We start from the raw sequence: 27,276 nt of genomic DNA, 5'->3' as shown, positions 1-27,276 counted from the left end.
CAGCACTACGTCTTTGTTTGTCCAGATAGCAGCCTTTGCAATAGCAAAGATGTGTACATCGGCAAACAGATCTTTTTTTCGAATTCTCGGTGAAAAAAAGACAGCGTATTTCGTATATAACCCTCCCCTAGCGTCTCAAGAAGGAGGCCCTGAGACCCACAAAACTACCAAAACTCAAGAGACACGTAGAAAGTGCCTCCTCAAACGGATGTCCATCCCTCGTTCTCTTTGCCCTCATCGCACCTAATTCCAGCACGCTAGAAAGAATCGACGGGTTTCGCACTTTGCTGTACTCTCTGAGCACTCCCCCAACATTAGCACCCTATTTTGATGGGCACCTTTGCATTCAAGTACATACTGCGTGCCACCGGTGCCAAGCTCCAACCAGTGCAACAGATTTTAAACACCCATGCAGCCCACTCGGAACATTTTTCGAAACAAAACTCTCACTAAGTAGCGGCACTGCAGTAGAGAGTGCCGACGGGCGTAGCTTGGCCCACTATGGCCATTGTCTGCTCCGTGCTGCTGCTTAAGGCCTCTCTAATTGAAAAGGGATAAGTGCCTGTGCTCGAAGCGGTGCAGTCATGCTCTCGACAAATCTACTGGATTTGCGCACACACCGAGCCGGTGCGCCGCAGCTCTGTACTCCCAATAAATTGCATGAACACCTCAGTCTGCGAGGCCTTATCTTCTACAGTTGGTGCCCAGAGAGGAACCTCCTGGAATTAGGGGGGGTCCATATTTGTGCGTTACGGTCTAATACCACAACAATCGGCTGCCGAGAACGCCTAAAAGCCAAAAAATCTGTCCAAGGCCTTGTTCGGCTGCCGTCTATTGCAGCATTTCAAAACTCAAAATCGGAGCTTTCTGAGGCGGTGCCAACCGTCCCACCAGTCTCGTTTGCGAATAGTGTGAAGCAGCGGTGGTTGGTGCTTTTGCACAAACCTAAACCCCATAGCTGATACCCAACTCCTCCTGCATGTTGGAGAGGGCCACGACGCAGCTCTCCGCCACTACTTGGTCGCTGCAGGTGCGATATCTTAGCCTAATGCAGGCAAAAAAATAATCGCAGACAAACAGCGCAGCCCAGGCATACAAGAGACCGACATTCAATTTTGTGCCCCAACAGTTTCAGATACCCATATGCAGTCCACTAGGATAAACATTGTATCGCCTTTTTCCTGGAGACACACTTTGTAAAAAGGCACGCCTGTAGGTCAGCCGCAGGGGTCGCCACACTGCACAGGCCCAGCTTATGAGGGATGACAGTTCTACGAAGCCTCCTAAAAGGGGTGGCATCCAGAGCTTCCAAGTTGCGAACCGAGTCAGGAAACAGACTCCCGGTGCGCTTCTTACAGTGCGGTCACGATGGCTTCGCGCATAATTCGTTCGCCTTCGAGCTCGCAGGTCGCCGAACGGGGGTCAACCCCGAGGCTGCCAAGGGCCAGCGCCGCTTCATGTCTGGCCATGCAGTGCTCTGCAGGATCTGCTAGGCAGGTGAGAAGGGCATCTGCAGCTTCGCACGCGGCGGCTTCTGCTGACATTGTTTCTGGCGGGGAAGGCACGGAGCAGGCCGCAGCCCCGCCAGTGCTGCGCGTTCCTGCATGCGGAAGACGGTTTTCGAGCTGACCAGCTGCGCATGCAGTCTTCGAAGGGCAGGACACCGAAGAAGGAAACTGAATTTGCCCCAGTACAAAGGCAACCTCGTGACGCAACAGGGCGGAGCTTCGATCGCGCAACAGACACCTGGCAATGGCTGCGGCAGCCGCCGGCACGCGAAGGTCCCTCAAAGTCAGCAGTGCACGGTAGCTGCGAAACGTGAAAGGCAGGATAACGCATACAGACACATGAACATACCTATATACACACACATATCAACATACCTACATGCGCATATATCAACATACATATACACACATGTTCACATAGATATACACACCGATCAACGAACACATACACACCACGCATATCAACATACCTATACACACACATATCGACCTAAATATATCGACATACATCTACACACATTAACATACCTATACACATATATATCTACCTAAATATATCGACATACATATACACACATTAACATACCTATACACACACACACACACATATCAACACACATTTAGACAAACAAACGGACAAATACGCCTGCCAACGCACACGACACGTTCATCTGCGTTGGAAGTCCAAGTGGCATGCCACAAGTATTCTTATAGACCCATGCAGGGTAACGCTTAGTTTGAAGGGGGACTTAGAGAGGGCGCATGCAATTTGGAGTCGGATGAACCGATGTTTTGGTGGCAACAGCACGGACAGCAGGAGAGCAGCGCAAATGAGGAGGAGGCCCCCACTTCTAATGCAATCTCGCCTGTGACGCGTGCGTGCACCAGAGTTACGCAACACGCGTTGGACACACTACACGCGAGAAACATACCTAGCTAAGGACCCTTTAGATTCGCGAAACACGCTTGTCACAGGACTACCAAGCACAGTTCCCCAGGTGATCCCAACAGTGCCAGCAGCTGTACAAATACATATGTACATATATATATATATGTAGATACATGCATATAGAAAGATACGTTCACGTATATATACAAATACATGCATACATAAAAAGCTGCGTGCACATGGATATATATATATATATATATAGATGGCTCCACATAGCCTACCGCGTCCACAGAGGCTCTTGGCTGTCCATGAGCATCGCAAAGAGCCGGGAAACATCTGCTGCAGTGCAGCCCTCGAAGGGTGCCGAAGGGTCAACCGTATTGAAGCTAGACGTGAGTTTTTCTGGCGATGTGGCCACCACCCCGTCCTCTGTTTCGTTGTTTTGTGTGCTTCGTTGTTGCCTCTGCTGCTGTTTGTACTTGAGACTCCTCACTGCGAGTTCGCACGTCTGCTTGACTGGGTGGCTGGCATCCTCCAGGTAGGCGGAGAGCTGCGAAAAGATTGAGCAACAAGAAAGCCGTAAGCCGGCAGTTTCCCACACAAAGTAGTGCATGGGGATATCCTTTTCGCAGCATGGAAAGGAACGGCATCCACACCCTAGAGACGTGCACCCTTCGCACAAAGCGTTGAGGCAGTGGCAGCAAGCAGGTACTGCGCTCTTGTGGACTCAGCGGAAAGGGCGAGCAGGCGTGTGGTTTTGGAATCTCTTTGGAACGAAAAAACTGTCTAAACATGGTGAGAAAGCATACTGTCGTGAGGGAGGTATCAGATCCAATTGCTGCTAGCGCTTCTGCGGCCTGCATGACACTCTCAAAGCGAGACATATAGATCTATATCTATATGTATCGATATGTACAAGGCGGAGCCTGGAGCGTAATGCGGCATTCGGCTCTCGCTAGCATGTGTTGCAGCAGCACGTGGTGTAAGCGGTGGCGGCTAGCTACGTGCACCTCCTCCTCTGTATGCTGTAGCTCGGACGCTAGCTGGCGACCGCGCTGTTTAGCTCCTGCGCAGTGCACGCACCTCATGGCGAACCAACTCGTCTTCCGTCATGTCTGCCAAGGTGTCCTCTAGAAAAGAAATCGACTCAGGGCTGCCGAGCTGCCCCAACACATAGGCCGCTTCGTGCCTGCGCGCAAGCGTTCTCGCGAAATCCGCCAGCTAGCCACAAAGCAGCAGCAGCAAAAGAAAGCCTTTCGGAGAAACGGGCATGGAAGAACAGCGGCAAAGCCAGAGGGCGAGTTCGCCAAAGAGCGAAAGCAAGGCGGAGCGAGCGCATGCAGCCTGCTGCAGTTTGAAAGGCCGCAATACGAGCTACTTTGCGCAGTCTTGGTTTTCTGAAAAGAATCCATGCTTCCTCTCCCCCCCCCCCCCCAACCCGCACAGAAATGCCGCTGGCACCCCCACGTCCCCAGGGGGGATTCATCTCTGCCTTTTCCACTGAAGCATGCAGCAGGCATAACAACAACATGCAGTAAGCCTAGAAGGCACTGTTCTCCACCCCCCATCTCCCCCACCAAGCCACAAGAGTGTCGCACGCAACCGCGGCCTTATGCCCTTGCCTGAAAAGCACCGAGTCAACAGTGGCTCTATCTTTGAGCGCTCGCACGAGCAGCTCCGCAGCCTCTCGCCCTCCGTGTTCCCTAAGAGAGAACAGATGACTCATTTTCACAACAATCGAGACGTTCTTGTCACTGAGATCCGCGGCTATCTTGGCCAAGGACGGAAGGTCTTGCACAGCGCAGCCGGCTGCGTGCCCTGTGGCACTCTCCTCCGACGCCTCCACAGCCATTGCCGATAAGAAGAAGCTTAAACAAGCAGAAAAGTTTCAGAGGCCACGAAAAGTACGGGCAGGCAATGCATGCATGCGCCGCCTCGCTCTACAGTCGATCCCGTGCCGCAGGACTGCGGAGGAAAAACGATCCCCAGCGCTCCTGCCGATGCAGCAGCATGAGCCGGCCGCTAACAAGACTCCTCTTCTCCCTTTTTCTCGCAGAAGACGACGGCATGGAGGCGCAAAATCCCTCAAAGAGCAGCGCAGCCGAAAGCCCCACAGAGTCCAGAGAGTCTCACTCACAGCTTCGCTCACTCCAAGGCATGGCTGTCATGCGTAGCGAGCAGCGCGGCCACATGCCAAGCCTCAGAGCTCCTACACATTAATTGTCGTGCTTTTTTACTAGGGGAGGGGGGTCACTAGGACTGTTAAGGAGCGGCATCTTCGGTTCGCCTTGCGCCTCACTTTCTCTCCCTGTCCCCCTCTTTATGTCTCTCTCTAGCCGCTGAAACTCAGCGCTCCGGCAGCACAAAGAGCTTCGCTGCCTCTGCGTCTCTGGCTCCCTCCAGCAAAAACACAAGGCCTCCATTGAATAACTGCATGCAATGGGGAGTCGGCCACGCGCTGGTGCCCTGCGGTGCGCATCCAAGCAGTAATTCGCTCGAAGCGAGGCAGCAGCACCCTTCTTCTTCGCCGCAGGTGTCTGTCTACTGCCCGGGAGGCGATGCGAATTCCTTCCGACTCCCTCTTAGGGCCCTTGGAGGGGCTTCTCACTGGACGCATGCGCCTCCGAACGTCTGCTGCAGCGTCCGCAGACTCCGCTAGGAGCTGCCCCCCCCCATCAGGTGGCACTGCTAGGCTCGCGAGGCACTCTGCGCATGCGTACACCTTTCCGCCGCAGCCAGAGTTCACGGCTTTATTGTGCCCGTCCTTGTCTCGGCGCATCCCGGAGACGCGCAACTCCCCTCTTCTCCGTGCCTTCCCCCGGAGAGACGGCTCCCCCATGTGGTGTACGTACACCTCCGGCCGCGATGCGCAGTTCCCCGCCAACGGCCTCGACTCCAGCGTTGCGCGAGAAGAATTGGACTCCGTCGACTTTCCCGAGAAAGCGGCCGTGGAAGCAGGAGATGGCAGCTCCATACAGCCCCGTGTGGTGCCGCCTGAAAAAGTGCCTCCAGAAGGCTCAGTGCATGCGGCGTTTTTCGCCGAGTTAGACGAGAGGGGGGAAATCAAGAATGCGCCTCTCTCCGGCCGACGGTTGCAGCGGCTAGCGACAGCAGCAGCTGCGCAAGGCATTCGAGACCCCCGTGTGTGGGCGTCTCTCTCAGCTCAAGCCATAGAACTCAACTGCGCGTCGCTAGGCCGTCTGCATGCAGACACAGAAGCTGGGAAGGACGCTCACGCGTCTCGAACCAAGACTGCGTCTGCTCTCGAACCTGCAGGAGCAGCGGATGCATCTGCTCCTGCCTCTGAAGCAACAGACGGCAGCCTCACGCAGCAGGGGGGAAACAGCACACAGGCGTCTTCCTCTGCCGCTCTCGCGCCAGCGGCACAGATGTTTCGTCACTTCGAGGCACTGCAATTCTTAAATTCCTTTCTCGCCGCCGGATTTAAGGACACAGACTTGCTGCGGTCTTTCGAACAAATATTCCTGCGGCAGCTTCACGCGTTCGACTGCCGCCATCTGCTGTTGTTGTTACACATATGCGAGCAACACGCATACCGCGCGCGAAGCCTCTACCTGCCGCTGTTGCGAACCTTGGGTGCACTAGCACCTTCTCTTCTTTTCCAGGAGATAGCAGATGTTTTCTGCTGCTTCGCAACGTACCAGGTCGGCAGCTCGCGCTGCTGTCTGAGCCTCCTCAAGGCTGCAGCTGCGCAAGTGCCGAATGCGTCTCTCACGGACTGCAGCCGCCTCTGTGGAGCGTTGCATGCGCTGCGGTTAGCTCCCGAGCATGAAAAAGTGGACAAGGCAGCTTCTGCAGTCGCAGACGCTGCTGGAAAGCCGCCTCAGGAAACATGTGATAGCGCTGTCTCTGCAGCAGCGTTCCAGCAACGGATGGCAAGCAGCAGCAAGCAGGGAGCAATGGAAGAAGCCGCTTGGACTGTGCTGGCGCTGATCGAGCGGCGGGTTGCATTCCTCATAGTCGGCTTGCCTCTACAGCTGCTGCTGGATGAAGTCCAGACGGTTAGCCTCTGACCTTTTATTTTGCGCGCGTAAAGCTCTAAACAACTCACGCGCAGTCTTCCCTCCTTGCGTGCCGTTGGTAAAGTATTCGCCACCTTCTTACGCGCGTGTGCCCCTGTATCGGTCCTGAAGCGACCTTATGAAACGAGAGAAAAGAAGAGAGGGGACAGCGCGGTTTCACCAGGATCTGGCGGGATATGCGATGCCAGTATTTCCACTAGAGGAGCCTGCCATAAACTCTGCAGCGTTAATCGTCTGTCAAGAATGCATATACACCTTTTCAAGCTGGCCGTTAAGAGTCTTTTTGTGGTGTTATGTGCTGTATGCCTGTTGCAGATGCCAAGACTCGAGTTCTCTTGGCGTCCATATGAGACGCTAGCCGACGTAGAGCTGCAGAAAGTAAGGGCTTGTATGTTTGCCCTCCCTGCATCTCCGCACGCTTTCCTCCTTCTTCCCATCACTTTCTTTTTCTGTCTTTCTCTTTCTCCTTTGAAGTAGCAGAGAGCGCTCTTGGCAGTGTACTGTGCGCTCGCTGTGCACCGTTCGGCCTATTGCAACTTTTACCTCCAGAAACGCTGCTCTTTAGTGCAACTGCTGCTGTTAAGCTTAGCTGGGAACTTTTTTCTTTGTCGCCTTCTTGCTGATTAAAGGGTGCAGCTCCAGGAGAGGTCCACAAGAGTGCTAAACCCTCTCAAGACGTTTCTTCATTGAGTTTCTAGCTTCTTCTATGTACCGTCCGATCACCGTGCTTGACGACTGCAGCCAGTCTGTATCCTTTTTAAACTCTTGAGGCTTTACACTGTGCATGTGCGGTGTTCAGCGTTTGGCGTCCTTAGAGAGCGCAGAAGACGTTGACCAGCTCGCCGACCCTTTTGCGACTTTGCAATTTCTTAGGAACCAGGGGACCGTCCAGCAAGTAAGCCCCTGCAGCGTTTGGATGCTCTTTCTATCTCTCATTCTACGTATATATGTATACATATCTTTCCCTGTTTGTATTTATGATAGCTGTACGGGGAGGAAAGATCTCATGTGTCCTCCGTGTGTTGCCGCGCGCGCAATGCTGGGCAGTGCCTATGTAGTATTTGTAACTCGCCCGCCATCGCCTCCACATCCTAAAGGGCTGCTGCTTAACTGCTGAGTGTGCAGCACAACAATGATACCTACCCACTTTTTGCGTGTCATCTGTGCGCTTTCCAGGAATTTCTTAAGGCACTGATTCGGTGGTGTGCAGCAGCAGTTTATCGTCCGGCCACGAGGTACGTCCTGTGTTTGTATCTCTTGGGGCGTCGCTTTGTTTTCTTCAACCGTTTGTGCATCTACTGGAGCCTCGAGCAGTTAGTTTACTTTTCTGCGTTCAGTTCCCACGCTTGCATTGCGGAGGCTACCTTTGAATCGATGTAGTATGAGCCGATGGCTGCGACTGCAGAATCAACGCACCGCACTCACGCGAAAGCGATGTTGATACGCAGCCTCACCAATGCCTGCAAACGGCACAGTTCGGCTTTACAGCATCGTGTCTGAACTTATTATGCTGGTGTCTTTCCTCCCTAGTATTTGCAGTTGCCTACCCTTTAGTCCGTTCAGCTGGGTTTTCTGCGCCTGGCTAATACGTTCCCCTGCAGATCTCAAAAACGACCGACGGCAGAAGAGCTCGTTATGCTTCACGACATGTGCCGGTAGGTGACTGAGCATCTGATCGGCTTGGCCTGAAGCACGGGATCAAGAAAATGACCCCTACCGTCTGCATACCAACATGCCGCCTCGTCTGACGCTGTAGCCTGGCCGCGAGTTCCCCAGCAGCCATCCTTTTGCAATGTTTCTACGGCTGGCGTTCGAGGAGAGTGTGTGTCAGCGCTTCTGTATGTGGATTTCATGTTTATGCGTGTACTCAGGGAACATGGAATACAAGATGACCGACAGCTGCAAAAGGCCATCCATAAATTTGTTTCCACCCAAGGTGAGATAGGTGGTTTCTATATTCTCCCTTTCGAGTCTCACATTAAGGATGCAAATGGCTACTCTGGTGTAAGGCCTTTGTTCCTGGAGTCAGCCATAGCAGAGGGCGAGGCCTATGTATGTAGCCTTATGGGACCTACAAAAAGATCCACGGCCTTCGCGCCAGCAGCAAATGCACTTAATGATTTTACAGGCTCAAACCTAACAGACACTAACGGCACAGCACACGCACATCCCACCCAAAGTAAAGACAGAGAGACAGACAGCTAACAAGCGCTTGATTCTGTTTCTGGCCTTTTGCAGGCGGGACAGCGCGACGCCAGCGATTCGTTTCCCCTCTGGAGTATCAGCGCAATCGGCAGTACTTTTACCTGCCGGACCTCCGGGCGGGTCATAGCCCTGCACGCAGTTAGTCTGTTGCGAGGAACGTCTTTACAAATGCCTGTCTAGCGTTCTTCTCCAATGCGAGGGAACTCCCTCCGCACGGTGTAATTTTATGGAATTCCTCGCTGCAGGGGTGCGGATGATGACTGTTGTTTGTACTTGCTGCTAGAATATGCAGCAGTCACCGCAGGCTTTTCTTGTGTGTATCTACGTCTGGAGGCATGGCATTCACCTCCGAAGGCCAGAGCTGGGTAGAGTCGCCAGCTGCTTGTCGCTCCGGATGAGAAACTTCTCACTTGGCTAGCTTCTTTGCTAGTTTGGCTAGCCCGCCGGGCACTCTGTCGCCCGCCGTGGTGCTGATATATATATATATATATCTATGCATATATTTATATATATGACTTTAAGGCCGAAGCAGCACCACAGCAGTGGTATCCATCCATGCACATCGAGGCGAGAGGCGCTTCTTGCTCTAGGCGGCACCGTGATGCATTTTGAAAATTTGTTCGTCTTTCCAGGCGGCAGGTACGTACTATGCTCCAACGGAAGTGAGACGATTGCGAGTCTTCCAAAGCACACAGCTCTCTTTTTAGGGCCAGGGGCGCTTGGCTGCCGTGTCTAGCGCAAAAGCACGCTGCTGTAGCGGCTGCTACCGCTGGCGGGCGCTTCGCTTGGCCATCATGTACGGTTGCGTGTCTCCCATTTTGTAAAGCTTCCGCAAGCAGCGGCCCCTCGACTCTTTTCCGCTGCCGCGGGCACATGCCTTAAGGTCGTACCTTCTCTTCTCTCGTGTTCGATGAATTTTAGAGCGCTCTTTTGCGTGCCTAGGCATCACTGCAGCTTGCTTTCAAGTAGAGGTCGCTAGTTCCACGTGTTTTATACAGAAGGCATCTGCGTCAGATAAATCAATGCCCGCCCTAAAACATCTTCGGAGCAACCAAGTGGTGCCCTAGGGCAAACCTATACTGCCTTGCCGCAAGCATTGCAGCAGAGCCTTCAATCTAAGAGTTGCTGTGGCCGAATGCCACGAAGCAACTGCTCATTAACGACGCCTGTACTGCTGCTGCACGCTTAAGGGGCACGCACTCCTTCTCGATGGGGCCTTTACATTAAAATCTAACTGGCCTCTGCACGCACCAGACGCTTGCTTCTGTCGGTGTTCCAAAGGGAGGGGCAAAAATGGTGTGTACTGCCGTCCGGATGCAGCCTGAAACTACGCTTGCTGCCTCCCACCTACGCTGAAAGCTACTCGGTTTGCAGATGGGGTAGCCTGTAGCCCCCGTGATGTCTCTGTGGGTGGAAGGAAAAAAGTCTCGCTCTGTCACGTACGGGCAGTAGTATAGTGCTTGAGCGAACACATGCATTTCAGCGAGAGCACCTCCTGCCGTGCCTGATCTACAAGGGATGCCAAAGTACACAGCATTGTGAGAGTCTTCAGCGGCCGCGTTCGTCGTGGCAACTGCAGCAGGTGGGCTGCCTGCGCTGCGTGTCTTTAGTCCTCCCCACCCAGGCCGGTGGCTTTTGATGAGCGTATGTGCAGATCATTGGGGCATGCAGGCGAGGTGCCAGGGGATACTTCTTTGTCTGAAACTTTCTGGGGAACTTCTGTGGTTGCTCCTGGTTCGGTTTCTTCCGGCGTCGCTGGGGAAAGCGACTCTTCAGGCCTCTTGGGGCTTCCGTCAAAGCACTGCGAGCCGACCGAGGGTGCTGGGCACTCGGTGGCTTGCGTATCGGCTCGTGATCGCGGAGTGGTTGCCTCGGGGAGTACTAGAAAATCCCTTAGGGGGTTCAGCGACGTGGTGGATCCAGGAGACATGTTGACATCCTCCTCCGTCTCGCCGTTCTCCCCCGAAGTTGGAAATGGATATAGCGGATTCACCGTCAAGTAGATGTACGTCGCATATCTGTGCACCGAATTCCAAGACAGCGAAACGCAGCGCACAGCACTCTACAGGCTACCCGCCCTGAGGGCCTCCTTTTCCTAGCAGAACAACGGGAACGCCGAGCAGCGGTTTCGCCAGATATAGCCTGCTGCTGTACTATTACGATGCACGATGTACTACCGTAATCTAGTCAATATAGGAGTATATATATAAATATATATGCTGCAACAAAAAACTAGTGAATTCAGTGAAAGCGACCTGACCCTCTGGAGGGTGGCGCTCAGGACCCCAAGATTTAGAGGAAACCACCGTTTTTTGTGCTACACGAAAACATGTCCACGCACAAGCCACACAGACAGCAGCGCTGGCCTCACCTCTGCCCGGTTGTGGGCTTGTTGTTGTCTATTCGCCAGCGCTGCGTGCTCGCAACGCAGGAGATCTGCGGTCTGCATGAGGGCACACAGCACAGCAAAGGACAGCAACGCGCGGCAGTGGAGTGGACGCTGAGTGACGCATGCGTGTGCATTCCCCTTAGCTGAAAGGGAGTTGCACGGCGCACTGCACGTCAAATGGAAGAGCATCCCGCCTTCGCGTAATTCAGCAGCTGCTGCCCCAGGCAAGCGAATGGACTAGGGGCAAGTACAGGGGCAGTGAGTACGAAGCTGCATGTCGGACGGTGCTGCAGCAACAGCTGCACTTCACAGCGGAAGGAAATGCAGAACCGACCCAAAGATGTGTGGCGCATGGGAGTCATGAAAGAGATGGTTCGACAGGCAGTGCACCGGAAAGCACGAGCGCGGCGGAGGTTCAACTGTCGCGACAGCGCTGCACGAAAAATAAATGAATGACAGGCAGGGCGTCATACACAGCTATTTTCTTGGTCCGATTTGCGTCAGCTCGGTCCTCTGTCCAAGCTGATCAAGCCGCGCGAAAAAAGCAAAAACGACTGCCCTGCAGAGGCACGGTTAGGGGGAGTTTCACTAAAGGGCCAGGTGTATGCGCACCACTTCGTTAGCAGCGTTGGAATGGGAGGCGCGTCAGACGCGTATTCCGACGGCTCAGGGACGCACTGATGATAGGGTGCGTTCCTGGCCTGAAGCCGAATTTCATAAACGCCAAACACAAGAGGAAACACCTAAATACAGTCTAGTGGGGGAAGGAAAGAGGAAAAGGGAGGTGGGGTAGGGTTGAAAGCGCATCATCCCGATCTCTAAGGGCCATATGCGCATGGCTGTTTCTGCCCTGCTACCTTCTCCTACTAAGCCAGCCAACCTGTTCAGCCTCGGAAACGGTCTTGAACTGGAGATGGCGGAAGCCCGATATATCGAGGACGTTGTTAATGTTGCCATGCTCGTCTGTCTGCGTCTGCTGGTCCGGCGCATACCGCCACTGGTCGTCCACTGTAAACGACATCATCAAACTCGATGACTGGGTAAAGGGCAGAAAGGAAAAGCGAATGCAGTGAGCGAGACGCGTACGCCGACATGGTGGTCAACGCTCTCAAGAGGCAGCATGCATGCGCAAGCACCAAGAAGTACAGCACATTCGGGCAAACGCCGAGAGTCCATAGCAGGCACAGAAAACACTCCACAAGTCCGCCAGATGCTATGGAGAGCGGCATCATATATTTCAAGTGCTTGAAATACTTGTACGCGCAGAACAAGCGCAAATCGTGGTAATAAAGGCACCTTCTAAAGCGCTCCTGGCGACGTTAAACAAGTCACACAGAAAGGCCCATGAACGCGGCTGCATCCCCCCGCAGCATACCAATAAACTTGTAGTAATGCACGCCTCGGCGGAGGTTCTGAATGTAAGAAAACTCATGGCCGCTGCGGTTCAGACGGAATTTGTTCTCAACGCTCCAGTTGTTAAACGACCCCGTCAGGTACACCACGTGGCCCCCATGTGTCCAGCTGCACAAAATGCATGGCACTACATACAAGTGGCTCATGTAAAATCAACAACTCTTCACATAACGAGCGACAGCATGCTAGAGTTTGGCAAAAGATTAAGGAATTCGGTTTTGGATACACAGCGGGTCTGCTGGGAGGCCACAGCGGCCCTACGTATTAAATTTAGCCTGCAAAAAAACGCTACGCCTTCCTTAAAGAGAGAACTAGCTCAATGTATGAATGTGTACGTATATGTGCTTGCATGTATTTATATGTGTGTCTGTCTGTCCCTTTGTCTGTCTGCTTTAAAGTGTCAGACGCACGTAAACACGCAGGGAATGAGATCGTTGTCCTCGTTCAATTGCCGCGCCTCTCCTGCGCCTCTGCCATAAACATGAAGGTCTCCCCTGGGAGAACTCAGGAAGGAGTCTCCGATGCCTCCATCGTTGGAGCCGTGTGAGTAGCTGAGCCTGAGATCGTCCTGCCTCACATTTCCTGTCTGGAGAGGGCCTATGCCTGAGGCACAACAATTCGATCTTTCGTCCACGTCTACCGCTGAATTTCAGCGTCAACTTGTTATGTTTACTTCTGTGTCTACATAGGCTTCATCGTCATCCTACACAGGAATTTAGCGGGTCAACGCGAAGCGCTTCCAAGAAAGCGACAAGGGCATTGGAGCAACACCAGAGAGCCAGAGGACACACCAGAGGGGATGTTCAATGGCTATTGAAAAACGCAGGGTTTGGCGTATTAGGCTAACCCGGAATGCCGCTGCGGTATGTGTCGTTCAAGGCATGTTGGCGAGTGGTGCTGGTCTGCGACCCCATCGCCCCACCGCTCAGCAAGGGCGCCCGAACGCCATGAAGCTCAGAGATCGCCGCTGCGTGCAGGCCACGGATCAGAAGACGCTGAAGAGCAATGGAAACGCCCAGGAGTCACAGTTGCACTACACTCAGGTGGCTGTCTTCAGCAGGGCTCCTAGCTCCAATAACATGGGAATCAGAGGTTTTGCACACAAATAAAGTCCAGCATATCGCGTACAATGCTAAATCGATATGAATTTCCTCGTGAGATAGCTGGAAAGAAGCGCCGCACTCCTGACATGCAACTGCTTACAGCTAATGATGCAAATTGAACAGTGTGCGGGATTTGCAGCGGAATCGGCAGCGCGGACCCCAGTTTTAATGCTTCAGTCCCATAATCACCCATAACCCCGTTCAAATACCAAAATTTGGTGTCTCTTTTCGCTGCATGCATGCTTAATGGTGGCTGGACGTTGTACGCTCGCTGCAGCGGTCGGCGACGGGGCTGTGTGAAGCCTCCTTGAGTAAGGGGACCCTTTTCCACGCAAATGATCAATTAGTAGTAGGCCTTGTACTAGTTGATGCCAGCTCTACTTTTCCAGGTGTCTAGTGAGCTGGTCCCAAAAAGCAGTGCGTAAAGCTGCTCGGAACAAAAGGCGCCGCGCGTGAGACACACTTTTAAAGATTCCACAGTCTTCTCCATCAATGGAGCACTTTAAATTTGATGTGCCTTCTGTAATGCCATTGTACTGTGCGTCATATTGCTGCGCAAAAGCGGGCGCAACCTGTGCAACTTATGTCCATTTGTTACTTTACGGTGTGTCCAAGAACCTCAATTTTATACAGTAGGGCTTACACTGATCCACAGGAGAGAGGATCTTTTACTGTTTCTCATATTCAGGCAATCTCAGCAGCCCATGCAAGTTATACTGGCTTAGAATCTATGGCGATGCTTTCAAGGTCTCCGTAGTGAGGCACTTCACTCCAAAATCAATAAGCTTCATTGAAGGCTACTAAAAGGCTTTTAAAAGAGCTCCATCCTCGTTCATAGTTCTCGATATAAGGAACGAGGAACAGCTAAGGGACGCCTATCCGAACATTCACAGATAGCTGCACATAGCATGTACCATACACGCACGCAACATTGATTCTTGCCGGGGTCAACAAACGCTACTCTGCAATAAGCAAGATGTGCGAATAGATCGGCCAAACAATTGCTTGTTTATCAATCCTTGATTGGAGATAAATAGTATGGTACAAAGTGCTCGAGAGCAGCTTAGCTCGCTACAAATTTCGCTGTGAACGTACTTCAGCTAAGCTTCTCCCATATTCCTCGCAGTATACATCAAAAGCACCGGGATTCACGGTCTTCAGAAGCATTAAGCCCTAAGTCTGTGCGGTTTCTCCTCAGCCACACGGTTTGTTGTCAGTCACATGACACTGCAGTATCTTAAGCAGCCGAATTGCTTCAGCTGCAAACGCACATCTGAGTTGTTGCTTATTCTTGACATCATTGGACTCCAGAAATATTTTGACGTGCGTTACCCGGCATACACTGCGCATGACCTCACCCGCCTTCAGTCTAGCTTAAGATTTATTCGGCAATTCAAGCTTTATTGAATTGAGTTGCTTCGAGAGGCTCCACACAAGAAACTCCAGGACCAAATAGGACCGAGCTTCCGGACAAAATCTCTAGGCTTCTCTAAAAGAGCTCCCTTGTTGCATTCTCATCACTCGAGACCCCTGGGCCATAAGAAGTGGAAGGCCAATGGTTGCGCAACAAGCTACAAATCTTGAGATCTCCGCAGAGTGGCACACGAACACGTACCGCAAAAACAGACGGCGTTTACCGTTGTAGTGCGCATCCAGCTTTTCTCTGGAAAAACTCTATTATAAGAACGGCAAAGCCCTATGATGAATACTAATCCAAGCATCAACTCCGTACACCGAGTGTGAATGAAATCTCGCCATGTAGCATGCTCTTCTGCATGTTAGACAGGAAAAGATGAATTACTTTGTGCTTTTGGCTGCTCTTGTGCTTGAGGTGGTGGTTAGGCCTGTGTACTCGGTTTGGCAGACGATACAGCTTCACAGCCCCCCCGACAACATCACTGCGTTTGTACCCTGGTGGAGTGTTGGGATGTCATGGCTTGCATCTGAAGCCTGTTTCTTAATGTATCTGTACCCCGCTCTCCATGTGCAACCTAAATGGCGTCTTCATGATTCTGTATTCGTACTGGCTTAAGTGCGTCTCAGTGATTCCCATACTCTGGCCTTGGCAAGGGATCACGTACGATCTGCGCGATTGCCGTTTCCTAGCCAATAATCACCTACAAGCTGGTGCCCCAGAAGCCTATTTGTTGCAACTTAGCTCCGCTTGCCGGTAAGGAACAGGATTTCGCAGGTGGGACTGTATAGGACATTCTGATTCTAAAACAAAAAGCTCACACTTTGAAATACACTGGAGTTAGCCGTGTTTCTGGCCTAGCCTGCTCGTATGCTAGTTGCTTTGTCAGGAACACCGTGTGCCAAAATGCTTTTTGCCATTTCATGGAATTCCGGGTGCTGCCGTTGCATGCTGTCGTTTCATTTGGCGTTTACTCGTTTTACATCTAGATCTTCGGTTGATTTTCCCTGGGAGCTGCTCAGCGTGGAGATAGGAACAGAGTATGGACAGGAGGCGCTACAGGAGAACCACATGGGCACAACTTCATTTAACGTCCAAAAACAAGGGCCACGACATAAATGCATTCGGTAGGCCTTTCCGTATTGCTGTTCGATGTAAGGCCACTTAATATACTGCCGAGTGGCGTAACAACCCAGAGGTTGTAAGCGGCCATCCGTCATGACAAAGCTACGAGGGGTGCCACCACCGCCAAGACGCAGAGCTGTCCGGCATTCAGCACATGGCGCAATGATGCCACATAAGTAGCCTAAATCGAGCACTATTCATGTCTCCCAAGGGACATCGTTAGTCTGCGTAGAGCGGGCTATCCGTACTTTCCAAGCGAAGTTACCACGAAACACATATGCCCTACAGCTGGAGTGCACGATCGACCTTGCGAAAGAAACAAGGACGCTGATCTACATGAGGAATAAGAGACGCACTAGGATTGCAGTGACCAACGTTTGCAGCGCCTCAGCTTCACGCAATACCCCTTGGACCTTCGGCCCTTGGTAAGCCGCTGGGCAGCTCGCGGACGCGAGGGAAGCAAATGTAAACATGACATATGAATATCGCTACACTGGGAAATGGGGCAAAGCAGAACTAGATGCAGAAAGGGGTGCATGAGATGAAGGATGACAGGGCGACTGCAACGTGCGAAAGAAAGCGAGAGAGAGAGAGAACAGCTAAACGAATTCCCACTCTTCATTTTCTAGAGGGCCCTCTGTGACCTTTGGCAGCTGCCAGTTGCCTTGCATAATGACTTTAGCTTGCTGCAGCGCATTGCGTATCTCCATGGCCTCCGCGGCTGCAGCCTCGAGAGCCTCGGCATTCTCTTCTTGCGCTTCGTTTCGCAGCGTCCGAACGCGTATTGCACCACCTCCTGGGAGTTCGAAGACAGTTCCTGCCTCTCGCCCTTCTGCAGCAGCTGCTTCTCCGTTTGTCCGCGTGTTCAGGAGAGATTCGTCTGGTGCGTCACCCCCGTCTACAGTCGCCGGCCTCTCTTTCTCGGATTCCGCATCCCTTCGTGTCTGCTTCAGTCTTTCCTCGAGGAACGCCAAAAGCTTGCTGTCTTTGTTCAGTCCCCACCACAAAGTCGAAGGGGAAGATTGATCTTGGCCATCCGAGCCTGTGTAGGGCTGTTGGGAGCCTTGCGTCTGCTCAGCATCCATGCCGAGGGAGCGCATCAGCTGCTGGGCCGCAGCCTCCTGAAGCTGCTGAAACTCTTTCTCCTTCTCCTTGTACCGGACGGACGCGACTTCTGCCTCCGCAAACAGCTTTTCACGCTCCTTCAGGATCTGGCCTGGGTAGCTCTCGAGCGCCTTGGTGCTCAGCAAGATTTTCCCCGTGATCTTCAGGAGGCACAAAGGCAAGACAGCAACATCTTACTGCGTCCATGTAAGCAACTGCTGCGGCCTCTTCAGGAGATGTCACTGAGACAGGGAACTAAGCTGAGGGCAGCTCTTTTCGGCTTGTCTGCAACAAATGCAGGGGCGAATTCAATGTCTGCGCCTCAGACGGGCTGCGGCGACGGACTGAAGGCCCCACACGTGCGCGTAGTGAAACTCGCAGCCTCTAAAAGCACCGACTGACCTCAGAATCTTTCCCCTCCGCCGATAGGCGCCCCCCTCCCCAGCCTGGCGCTCAAACAACAGACTGCAGCCACCTGTCTGCGCTTACCGGGTCGTAACTCTTTACGAGAGCCCGGACAGTCTCCCCAACATGGAAGAATAACGTGGGATCAACGGAAATGTTGGATATCTCAGAGACGTGCAGCAGGGCGCGACTGGAGCCGAACTGTAGCATGCAGCAAAACACGCATATACGAAAGGGCGCTTTTTCAGAGCCTTTGCGATCCAAGAGAGACCTCACAGAGCCTCCACGGGCCACGCCGGCGTGTCAACATCTTTCGAATTCTCCTTCGCCTGCCCGCCGTACAGGTGCCAAAGGCACGTAGCAATAGAGTAAAAGAGAGAGAGACTTTGGAAAGGTTAGCAATGGCCTTCTGCAAGTGCGGCCTGTGTGCCTTACTTGCACAATGCATCCAAAGGGATGCACATCCACGATGGTCCCTGTGACGAGGTCTCCGGGCGCGACTTTGCGCATCAGCATCTCGCTGCGGCTCACTGGCAGCCTCTGACTCACCAGCAGCCGGCGGCGCGCCACATCGGCATGCAGCACCTGCACAATAAGCGGGTGCTGCAGCTGCTGCTGATGGGGAGGGACAGGCTGAAGCAGCGAGGTATCACAGACGTGCGACGCGGGCAGGAAGCCCTGGATGCCCATTACCCGTACAACGAGCCCCCCTGAGCGCAGCAGAAAGCAACCCCACAAGCAAAAACACTAACAAGACACCATGCATCCTGGCCGCCGCACCGCACCCTTTGCGCCTGCAACAGCCGTTGCCCTACTGAATTCAGAAGAGAGCGGGGGGGCAGCACTTGAGAGTGGTTCTGCCGCGCGCGCTGGCCTGTGTGCTTTTTGTGCTGCGACTACTGTGTAGGAAACACGCCGAGAGACGAAGAACGAAAAGCTATGCAAGACCCACAAAGCCTATTTCTTACCCGGTATCGCCTGCTTCTTTGTGGCGACGAGTGTTTCCTGCGTGCGGACTGCCCGCATAAGGACTTCCCAGGCCGCCAGTTGTCTCAGGGGGAGCAAAGACACTCTTAGCTCCTTTCGGCTTGCCACGGAAACGACGCAGTGGATGCTGTCGCCCTCTTTCAGGAGGCTTCTTAGGCCTCCTCGGGGCTGCTCCTCTACAGGAAGGAGCACGTCTTCGGCGAGCAGCCAGGCATCTGCTCCTACACCGACGTCCAGGATCGCCGCGTTTTGAAGCACCCGAACCACGCGGCCCTTCACCAGCATTCCAGGGAAGATGCGCCCTCCTGTAGCGACTGCACGGCTCCCTAGACATTCGGCAGCTCTTTGGAATAAAGCCGCACGTGCCTTCTGCAAGAAGTTCTCTACGCGCGCCTCACGAGACTCCAAAGAGCCTGAGATGGGATGGCCCTTCCCTTCCTCCCTCCCTGAGAAAGATTCGTTTGTTCTAGAGGCAGCCACACTTGCAGCAGGAGCAGGAGACTCCCCTACGGCGGTGCCGTCCTCTGTCGCTTCTCCTTCTATCTGATGCAGCAAATCCAAGTACCTCTCCGTAGTGTGCAGAATATGCGCCTCATCAATGGCCTGCTTGATGGCTTCCCTTTGTTGCCGCCTATTCCGCATGAATGAGCGGTTGTTCGGCTGCGTTTTGCTGCTGCTGGCGGTGCAACTGGAAAGCTTAGCGAGCTTGCGACGAGCAATGCTAACAGCCGTCTCGAGCGTTTCCTGCTCCTGCTGCGCCTTGCGCGTCCGCAACTGCTCGTGGAACTGATCTATCCACTGCTGCACAGGGTCCACCTCTGCACCGCCTATTTGCCGCGAGACAGGGGGCCTGTCTTCAGGGGCTTGTGCCTCAGCCTCCGCGGCAGCGATGCGCTCTGCAGCGGAGGACGCCAACCTCCCAAAGAAGTGCTGGAGGTCGTTCGCGGCCCTTTGCACCAACTGCACACCCACCGCAGCACAGCAACACGCAGCACTCGCCACACTCCAGCGCACTGCCTGCGGAGAGAGAGAGAGACGACTCTCTGAAAAAGCAGCCGCAAGGCTCTAAGGTGGCACACTCCCCTTAATACAAGACAAATTGGCAGTGCCTCCTGTCTGCCGGCAGTCGCACGCCTACCTACACTTAGGAAACACACACACTCTCTCTCTGTCTCTCTTTACACAACCCTGAGGCCTCACGCTGCAGTGCCGCTGCGAAGGGCCCCCTCCAGAACCCTTCCCCTCAAGAAAGCGCATGGCATTCAATCTAGCGATGCCAACTTGAACCTCTCCCTTGCTCTTTCGCATACAGCCCCTACACGCGAGGGCCTTCCTGCTCATGCGGGAAGGGGCAAGAGCAGGACAGGGTACCACGGCACCCGCCTTCCCTCTGCTCAACGGACTAAAGGTTGAGCCTTTACGCGTGCAGAACCCTTGTTGAGGGCTGTGCTGCGCACGGCAAAGCCAACGCGGTCGCAACGCCGCGTGTGCAAACCAACTTCGCACTCCGCTCACGTACCTCCATGTTTTCCCCAGGAGACCCCCTGAGGCGCATTTCGCTGGGTTTTTGATGCCCGTAACGAGTAAGCAACTGGACGGCAGAAGCCGGCAGCTGCGCTTTGCGAGCTTCTTGCTGCAGCTGCAAGGCTGCTGCAGCCGTCGCTGCAGCACCAGAAAGAGGCGGGAGAGGCTCACGAGGCTCTCTCTTCTGCGCGCCGCGCTGCTCCCGGAGAAGCAGCCGCTGCATGCGCTGTTTGTACTCTAGGGGAGATTCTTGCGCGTCGTAGCTTCCCAGAAGCCGCACGGTAGCAGCCTCGAGTCTGCGAGCTGCCGCATCTCTGGCAGACTCGCCAGGCAGCTGCTGCAACTGGGGAAACTCCTCGGACCAACCCGCGGCTGCAAACGCCTCCACCTCACTTCGCGCCCGCGTAAGACCAACAGGCCTTACAAGAGACCCCAAACTCTTGCCAAGCAGCCACTTGGGAATGAGGCCGAAGCGTTGCAGCTCGTGGTGCTGCTGTGCAGACACTGCAGCTGGGGGGACAGTCACAGGGAAATCCGCGGAGGCCGTCGCTGCGAGGGTTGCTGCAATGGGATCTGCTGCTGCCGCTGCCGCGCTGCCCTCAGCAGCTGCCAAGGCTGCTAAGGCTGCAGCAGCAGGACGGGATCCTTCGTGTGGAGGACGCGACGCGCCTGCTGCGGCTCTCTTTAGCAGCTCCAACAGCAGTGGTGGCGGCTCCCTCTCCCTGAGTACCACGTTCAAGGCATGCAGCCTTTCCCGCAAATACTGCACCTGGTGAACCCTAGCCACCATAGCGTCCCGCAGATGCTGCATTTGGTCATCCAGCGAGGGCTCCGCGTAGGCGCCTCTGCTCCCGCCGCTGCTACTGCCCCTGCCGGAGACGGAGGAGGCCCTCTCTCGCTGCTGTTGCTGCAGACTCTGCAACTGCTGCGAAAGCGCGGCAAGCTTCTTCTCCTCGTTCAGCAACTCCTCCTGCAGCCAGGGTTTTAGATCCAGCGGCATGACGGGCCGCTGCAGGTGCGACAGATAGGCGCTGCGAGGCGCCTGCCTCAGAGCCTCCAGGTAATGCTCTTTGCCAGAGGGTGCAAGAAACTGCTGCAGCAAGCCGTCGTCCTCGGGGGGCTGCTGCTGCTGCTGCTGATGCTGCAGCACCGCCGTGTAGAGAGGCCATAGACCCTCCTGCAGCTGCATGCCCGCAGGCTGCTGCTGAAACGGCTGCCTTCGACCACGCGGGGGAGGCTCTGAAGGGGGGGCTCTTTGAAGACCTCCGGAAGCCTGGAGGGGGTCGAACCGCCGCTGCTGCGCTACCCATCGAGACGAATTGGCGAGGCATATTCTGACTGGCAGGAAGCTGAATTGCGTTGGACGGCGGGGGACGGCAGCCGGGAAGAAGGAGAGCCTGGAGTCAGAGTGCTGGCCAGAGAATACATCTGCATGCACCGTGCAACAAGAGAAGGCGCCTTGCATCAGGAACAGCAGAAAAAAGAATCGCGGGGTTGCTGCGGCCGTTTGCACCCTCGCAGGGGAGATGCTCTCAGGAGAGGCCCTCCCCATGGTGCGCTCCTTGCTCGGTGCAGCCAGTGCGAAGATCTGCAGGCAGAGGTGTGCATGAAGGTGTTGCTGCTGCAGGGTTACATCTGCGTCGGGTGGTGGCAAAGAGGGCGCGTGCTTGACACTTGGAAAAGACACCTGGGCCTGCCGCAGCTGTCGAAAGGCCCTTTGCATGTGCTGCTCTCCAGGTACGGTCAGGGAAGGCAGGCTTTTGCGTGCCGCGCAAGGCGCATGTGTGCTATGTGGCTGCCACTAGGAGACACTCGAGCGAAGAGCTCTCTCGCATGTGGAAGTCACACGAGGGACGAAAACGAAGGCAGCAGTCACCTAAGGCTCCAGTGATGAGTGTTCGCACCTGCAGGCTGTGGGGGGTTCCTGCCCACAGCGGCAGTCGCAGTCGATACCTCCAGTCTCTCTCTCCATGCAGCTCCTTGGCTGCGTCTCTTGCACGCGAGCTTCACTCACACAAATTCACATGGAGTGCGCAAATCGATGAATGAATAAAAAGAGGCCATCTAGCAGCACCAATCTATGGCCGTGGCCTTCAACACGTCGGCGGCAAACCCAGGATCGCTGGGGGCCCCTCAACCAAAAAGGGGGCCCCGACCCCCGGTGTGTGTGTCTGTCTGCCCGTCCCTCTCTCTTTTTACTCCATATTCCACTTCGTCGAACTGTCCTTCATTTTATTTTTGAGAACGCACTTCATAAATCCTGATGGGGATCTCTGTCAGAGGGCACACCGTTGCCGCTGCAGTGGCGCTCTGAGAGGCCCCCCATGACGGCGTGCAGGCAGGAGGAGAACGCATAGGGGCCCTCCGCAACAGGAACCGAGCGCTGCATATCTGGGGAAGGTGTTTCAAGGCCAAAACGCGCGGAGAAGCTCGCATGAAATGACTTTACCGCCCCTGTGGCTCTTGGCGTTGCTGCTACTCAAGTGTGGCGTGTCGGGGGTAGCAGCGGGGGTTTATGCATTTCTCCGAGTTTCCGCGCCACCCCCACTTCGGCAGCAACAGCCGCCCCTTCTTTCCCCCCAACAGCTCTCTGGAACCCCTTCGAGGGGTCCACTTGGACCCTGCGACTGGAGAACCCCCAGTAGGGGGCCCCCGGAAAACCACTGCTTTCTCGAAGGGGGCCCTTGTTGGTACTTGCAGGGCGCCTCCTTGCAGCATGGCGAGCTAGTGCACTCCCCTGGAAGCGTGTGCAGGGGGGCAGAGTGCAGCGGCTCCCCCCTACTGCCGCTTACAGTACGCGGCCTTCCGCAACAGCGAGACCAACAGCAGCACAGACACCCTCAAAGACTTTCAGGGATGCAGATGGTTTCAGTCCGCCGCTACCGCAGTAAGAAGGCGACCCGACGCTCCCCTTGGCTGTCCCCTCAAGGCCCTTAAGGCTCTACAAGCCTCTCGAAAGTTGAGTTAGGGGCACCTCTTTCCATGTCTATCCGTCTCCTGCTTTCCCTTGTGTGCGTGAATAGCGCAGCAGGGCCCCTGGCCGCTAACGACAGTAACTGCAGCCTCAGCAATTGTAAGGCGTAACAACAAAAAGCGTCAACTTGTGGCAGACTACGCGCCGTTGAGGAGGCTCTACCTTCAGAGAAGGAAAGACAGCAAGACGTTAGATGAGCGCATGCACTGGCACCTGATGCTGCAGCAGCTCCCCAAAGATAGCTCTCCCACTAGGTATAGGCGCCGCTGCAACAGCACTGGAAGAGCGCGGGGGGTGTACAGACACTTCGGTCTCTGTAGGCACAAAATCAAGGAAATGATTGACAACATGGAAATACCCGGGTGGACTAAAGCGGAGTGGTAGACAGGAGCCTTCGCAGCCCGTCGCCTTGCTGTTTCACCTCTAGTATCTTCTCTAACGGTGCAGTCTGCCTGTGCTTGCTTTGCCTTCGTTTGATCCATAGTCTACTGCTACCCTCCACCTCGAGGAAGCAGAGCGCTTTGCTATAATCTGTAGCAGAAAATCACTCCTCGGCCCCCCAGAAGCATGCCCTGCAACCCGAAGGCGGCAGAGCAGGTAGACAACATGCCCTCTGCGGAGCTTGGCAGGAGGGCCTTGCCCATGCCCACTCGCGGGCGTGCTCGTAGTGATAGTGATAAAAGTGGCAGTTGTGGCTGTTGCAGTTGCATGCGGGAGGAAAGGTCGTAGGAGGGACGGAGGGGGGGGCGAGGCACAGAATAGGCACGAGAGGATCGCAATGTAGCTAGCACACAGGCAGGGCACTACGCTGAAGGTCTAGAAAATGTAAAGGAGTGGCGAAAGACACTGGTGCTGCAGCAGCTGGTGCGTTCAAAGCCCTGCTGCTGCAGGAGTTGCTGCAGCTGGATTAGTGCAAGCGGCTCTTTAGCGGCCGCTGGCTCTTCTGCGGGATCTCGAAGGTACAAGGGCGAGGTGACGTCGACGCGGTGAAGGAAGGGATGCTGCGCGAGGAGCTGCTGCAGCACTTGCAGCGTGCGTGTGTTGAGCCGTCTCTCGCCAAGCAGGCAACACGTGCCCTCCGGTTCCGCAACCAGAGACAGGCGCAGCAGGCGTAGAGGGGGCCGGTGCTCCTCGGGGAGAGCGAGCGCAGCTCCGACAAACCGCGAGAAACTTCGTCTCTGCTGCGGTGTTTGGCTGGCGGCATGCAGCTCCAGTCCGATACAGCGCGGGCGCAGCAGCGAGCTTTTGCACACCTGCTGCAGCAGCAGCAGATCGCATTGCAGGAGCAACGCGGCTGTAGGGTCACCCCAAGGCCCCGCCCCCCCCCCGGAGTGCCCTAATAGGAAGAGCGGCAGCCGATGCAGCAGCGGCAAGACACGCAGCTGCAAGAGAGAGCACACACAGAGCCCACTACATCCCTTCTTGCTGTTGCGAACACTGGGAGGGGTAGCTCCGCTGCTGCTGCTGCTGCTGTTGACCTCTACACCCTGCCACAGAGCATCTGCCAGTCTTCGGCCCTGCCGGTTGGCACCGCTGCTACCAGTGCAGCCGCAGAAGGGGCAGCGTATTCCAGAGGCCCTTGTAGTTCCCTGCAGATCCTCCCGGTAGGAGTCTCCCGACAACATGCACCTTCTTGCACCGGCAGGAAACCCCACCACTCTCAAGCTGGGCACTGCGACCTCGCTCAGGGGTGCTGCAGAGGCGGCAGCCGGGCATGTCACCGCTGCCTGCTGCTGCTGCTGCTCAAGGAGCTCAGACAGGAGGCCGTGGCACTGTTGCAGCCACTGCAAACGGCCTGGCTCCTGAGGGGAGTGAGGCTGTCCTGGAAGAGACTTTGCAGCGTCTTTGCCCAAGTCCAGAGCTATACTGCGTGGAGCATCAACCGCGCGGCATAGGGCGGCTACATCATCAGCTGCTGCACCTGCAGCCGCTGCTACGGCAGCGAGGAAGCCATCATCTTCCTGCAGCGGCTGCTGTTGCTCATGGAGCTGCTGTTGGGCATATTGCTGCTGTTGACCTCTCGTCCGCAGCAGCGGCGGAGGTGCTGGGAAGCCGTCACGCAGCCCTGTCGCATCCGTCCTAGCTGTACCGTGTTGCAAGGCAACAGGCACAGTCGGCGGCGACTGCTGTTGCTCTTGCTCTTGCTGTTGCTCTTGCTGCTGTTGCGCAAGCGATACGGCCTCACAATTGCCAAGGAGCAGCTTCACGTGCTTAGCGTGCCGCAGCAACTGCAGCAGCGGAACCTCGTCTTCCTTTGGGGCCTGTGCGGCGTCTATTTCCACAAATTGGCAATGGACAGAGTACAGCGGCGCTGAGGTGTCCGTACACCCGGCGGCCGCGAGGCTGCGGCTCATTGCCGCCGCATGCAGCCGCCGTTGGGAAGCCACAACCATTATATCACGAACACCCCAGGGCAACTGTGGATGCACCCCAGCAGCAACAAGTGCGGGTGGTCCCCGAAGGCGTGCTTCGCCAAGGACCTCCGCCAGATTGAGGAATGCTCCTTCACTGACGCACAGGCTCCGGCGGTACTGCGGCTTGTTTTTTTCTTGCTGTTGCGGTGAGCTGAAGAGGAGTGAGCGCCAGAAACAGCGCGTTGGGGGCAGTGCGAGCTCTAGGTGCAGCCGCTGCAATGCTGTCATGCTGTCAATTAGCTTTAAGAGGTCTGCTGCGCTGGCTGCGGCCCCATGTGGAGGCGGCACGGTATGTTGCCGGATACAAGCACACGCAACGATGAGCTCCTTGCACTGAGGGAAGCTGCAGTGGCTAAGCAGTCGCAGCCAGAAAAACACTTGGCAACCCTGCAGACGAATGACTTCGAGTTTCTGGAATGCAGTACCTTCGAGGACACGTTTCGCAGAGGCTAATTCCGCTTCCGCCAGAGGCGGGGGGACCGCCGGAGCATCTTCTGTCTCCACCTGTTCTCCAGGCGCGTCTTCAGCTTTCTGCATGCACGAAGCACCAGAAGACTGACGCGCCTCTGCAGCTCCATGGTAGCATGCAGAAGCAGCACCCTGCGCTAAGCATAGCGGGGGCGTCGAAACAGACCGAGAGATTCTGCCGCCAACCACCTGGGAACAAAAATCGGAAGAAGAGATCTGCAGCTGCTTCAGACTGCTACTCTGCTGCCGCAGCGCTACTAGCAAAGAGATGGAGGGAAATGGATCCAGCACTTTGGAACTTAAAGAAAGAGACGCGACCCTCCCGCGATGTACAGACAAGAGCCAAGGTACTAAGGATAGCCGTCTTTTGGCGTTGCCGCAACATGAACTGCTGCTGCCATCCCCCTCTGCTGCTTTCACACATCCTGACTGCAGCCAACGCCTCGCAGAATGCAATCGCGCACGGCTGCCGCATTGCAGCAGATCTCCTTGCAGCAGCAGCCGCCATAGCGAAGGCGCTGCCGCAGCAATGCACGGAAGCTCCTCGACGCTGAAGAAGCGAAATAGCTGCAGCAGAATAGGCTTGGGGAGCTGAAGGAGCCTGCTGGAGGGGGCGACTTCTTCCAGGGGACTTGGCGAAGATGCCGCTGGTAAAAGGGGTGATGGTGCAGGCGAATCGACAGCGCTCGCAGCCGGACTGCAGGATGGCAGGGCCCCACGAATGCACCTCCTCTTCTCTGCGTTGCAAGAACAAGAGCACTGGGAGGCAGGTAGATCGCTGAGTCGTACAGGGAGAGCGTCGCACGTGCGGTGTGTACAGCTGGTTTGAGTTCTCGCAGAATCTGTAGCAGCGCAAGCGCGACAGGGTCCCTCTGTAGGGCTGTTGCAGCTGGAAGTACACAAGGGCGGTCCGGCTACAGGCAGTAGACAGCACGTTCTACTAAAGGGGCCTGCCAGCGATCCGTCAGCCTCTGGGGTGTCATCGCCGCTGGCCTTTGCCATGACGAGAGCCTGAGGGGGAGTGGTTCCCCCCCGTAGATGCTTTCTTATTTGGTGTTGCCTACTGCTGGGATATATGCATAAATATAATGTAGACGTATTGAATGGCCTGATGAAGCGGTACCAACGGCTTGAGTATATGTAGCTCCCCCCAAGTGTTGCAGCGAAGTGGCCCTTTAGGGTAAAGGGAAGTACACAGCCCTAGGTGGCGAGGCGGGAAGGGGCGGCCAGACGATCCTTAAAGGGCGATAGAAAGAGGAAAGGAGAAACAGAAATTCGGATAGAGGGAAATTTCACATGGAAGAGAGC

At 55.2% G+C, this 27,276-nt stretch overlaps 4 protein-coding genes across 4 annotated transcripts; 1 reads left to right on the top strand and 3 right to left on the bottom strand.

The window, feature by feature from the left end:
- Window positions 1-945: 945 nt before the first annotated feature.
- LOC34622572 (deoxyhypusine hydroxylase) lies at window positions 946-4,252 on the bottom strand. Its single transcript, XM_026337259.1, has 6 exons — window positions 4,023-4,252; window positions 3,484-3,589; window positions 3,210-3,257; window positions 2,682-2,950; window positions 1,357-1,809; window positions 946-1,045 (listed from the first exon to the last, which is right to left on the bottom strand). The coding sequence occupies exons 1-6, from the start codon at window positions 4,250-4,252 to the stop codon at window positions 946-948; spliced, it is 1,206 nt and encodes a 401-aa protein (XP_026193044.1).
- A 215-nt stretch (window positions 4,253-4,467) lies between these two features.
- Window positions 4,468-7,538, top strand: LOC34622574. The gene is made up of 8 exons (XM_026337166.1): window positions 4,468-4,570; window positions 4,737-4,905; window positions 5,225-5,595; window positions 5,716-6,266; window positions 6,312-6,422; window positions 6,759-6,821; window positions 7,243-7,338; window positions 7,428-7,538. The coding sequence occupies exons 1-8, from the start codon at window positions 4,468-4,470 to the stop codon at window positions 7,536-7,538; spliced, it is 1,575 nt and encodes a 524-aa protein (XP_026192951.1).
- A 2,333-nt stretch (window positions 7,539-9,871) lies between these two features.
- On the bottom strand, window positions 9,872-13,364 carry LOC113147221. Its single transcript, XM_026337066.1, has 9 exons — window positions 13,298-13,364; window positions 12,861-13,053; window positions 12,413-12,558; window positions 11,918-12,045; window positions 11,650-11,738; window positions 11,372-11,470; window positions 11,020-11,091; window positions 10,293-10,666; window positions 9,872-10,239 (listed from the first exon to the last, which is right to left on the bottom strand). Exons 1-9 carry the CDS (start codon window positions 13,362-13,364, stop codon window positions 9,872-9,874), a joined length of 1,536 nt encoding a protein of 511 aa, XP_026192851.1.
- A 3,327-nt stretch (window positions 13,365-16,691) lies between these two features.
- LOC34622576 lies at window positions 16,692-26,970 on the bottom strand. The gene is given in 7 exon segments (XM_026336969.1): window positions 16,692-17,357; window positions 17,686-17,802; window positions 18,187-18,290; window positions 18,699-19,548; window positions 20,108-21,382; window positions 21,384-21,414; window positions 25,211-26,970. Coding segments are annotated over 7 exon segments (4,803 nt in total).
- Window positions 26,971-27,276: the final 306 nt, after the last annotated feature.

The sequence above is a fragment of the Cyclospora cayetanensis genome, unplaced genomic scaffold, assembly GCF_002999335.1.
Source record: "Cyclospora cayetanensis isolate NF1_C8 unplaced genomic scaffold, CcayRef3 CcayRef3_contig_1, whole genome shotgun sequence".
Lineage (NCBI taxonomy): Eukaryota > Apicomplexa > Conoidasida > Eucoccidiorida > Eimeriidae > Cyclospora > Cyclospora cayetanensis.
This window is presented reverse-complemented; position numbering and strand designations above follow the sequence as displayed.

What these genes read in the sequence shown, in the direction of transcription:
- LOC34622572 (XM_026337259.1), bottom strand. Translation starts at nt 4,252, where the DNA reads ATGGCTGTGGAGGCGTCGGAGGAGAGTGCCACAGGGCACGCAGCCGGC. An exon ending in ACGAGTTGGTTCGCCATGAG is followed by an intron (nt 3,258 to 3,483) that starts GTGCGTGCACTG and finishes AGTGTCATGCAG; the next exon opens with GCCGCAGAAGCGCTAGCAGC. An exon ending in GAAGCCATCGTGACCGCACT is followed by an intron (nt 1,046 to 1,356) that starts GTAAGAAGCGCA and finishes TGCCTGCATTAG; the next exon opens with GCTAAGATATCGCACCTGCA.
- LOC113147221 (XM_026337066.1), bottom strand. Translation starts at nt 13,364, where the DNA reads ATGGGGTCGCAGACCAGCACCACTCGCCAACATGCCTTGAACGACACA. An exon ending in ATACCGCAGCGGCATTCCGG is followed by an intron (nt 13,054 to 13,297) that starts GTTAGCCTAATA and finishes GTTGTGCCTCAG; the next exon opens with GCATAGGCCCTCTCCAGACA. An exon ending in CATGCGCCACACATCTTTGG is followed by an intron (nt 11,092 to 11,371) that starts GTCGGTTCTGCA and finishes GCCCTCATGCAG; the next exon opens with ACCGCAGATCTCCTGCGTTG.
- LOC34622574 (XM_026337166.1), top strand. Translation starts at nt 4,468, where the DNA reads ATGGAGGCGCAAAATCCCTCAAAGAGCAGCGCAGCCGAAAGCCCCACA. An exon ending in AGTAATTCGCTCGAAGCGAG is followed by an intron (nt 4,906 to 5,224) that starts GCAGCAGCACCC and finishes CTTCCCCCGGAG; the next exon opens with AGACGGCTCCCCCATGTGGT. An exon ending in ACCAGGGGACCGTCCAGCAA is followed by an intron (nt 7,339 to 7,427) that starts GTAAGCCCCTGC and finishes TATTTATGATAG; the next exon opens with CTGTACGGGGAGGAAAGATC.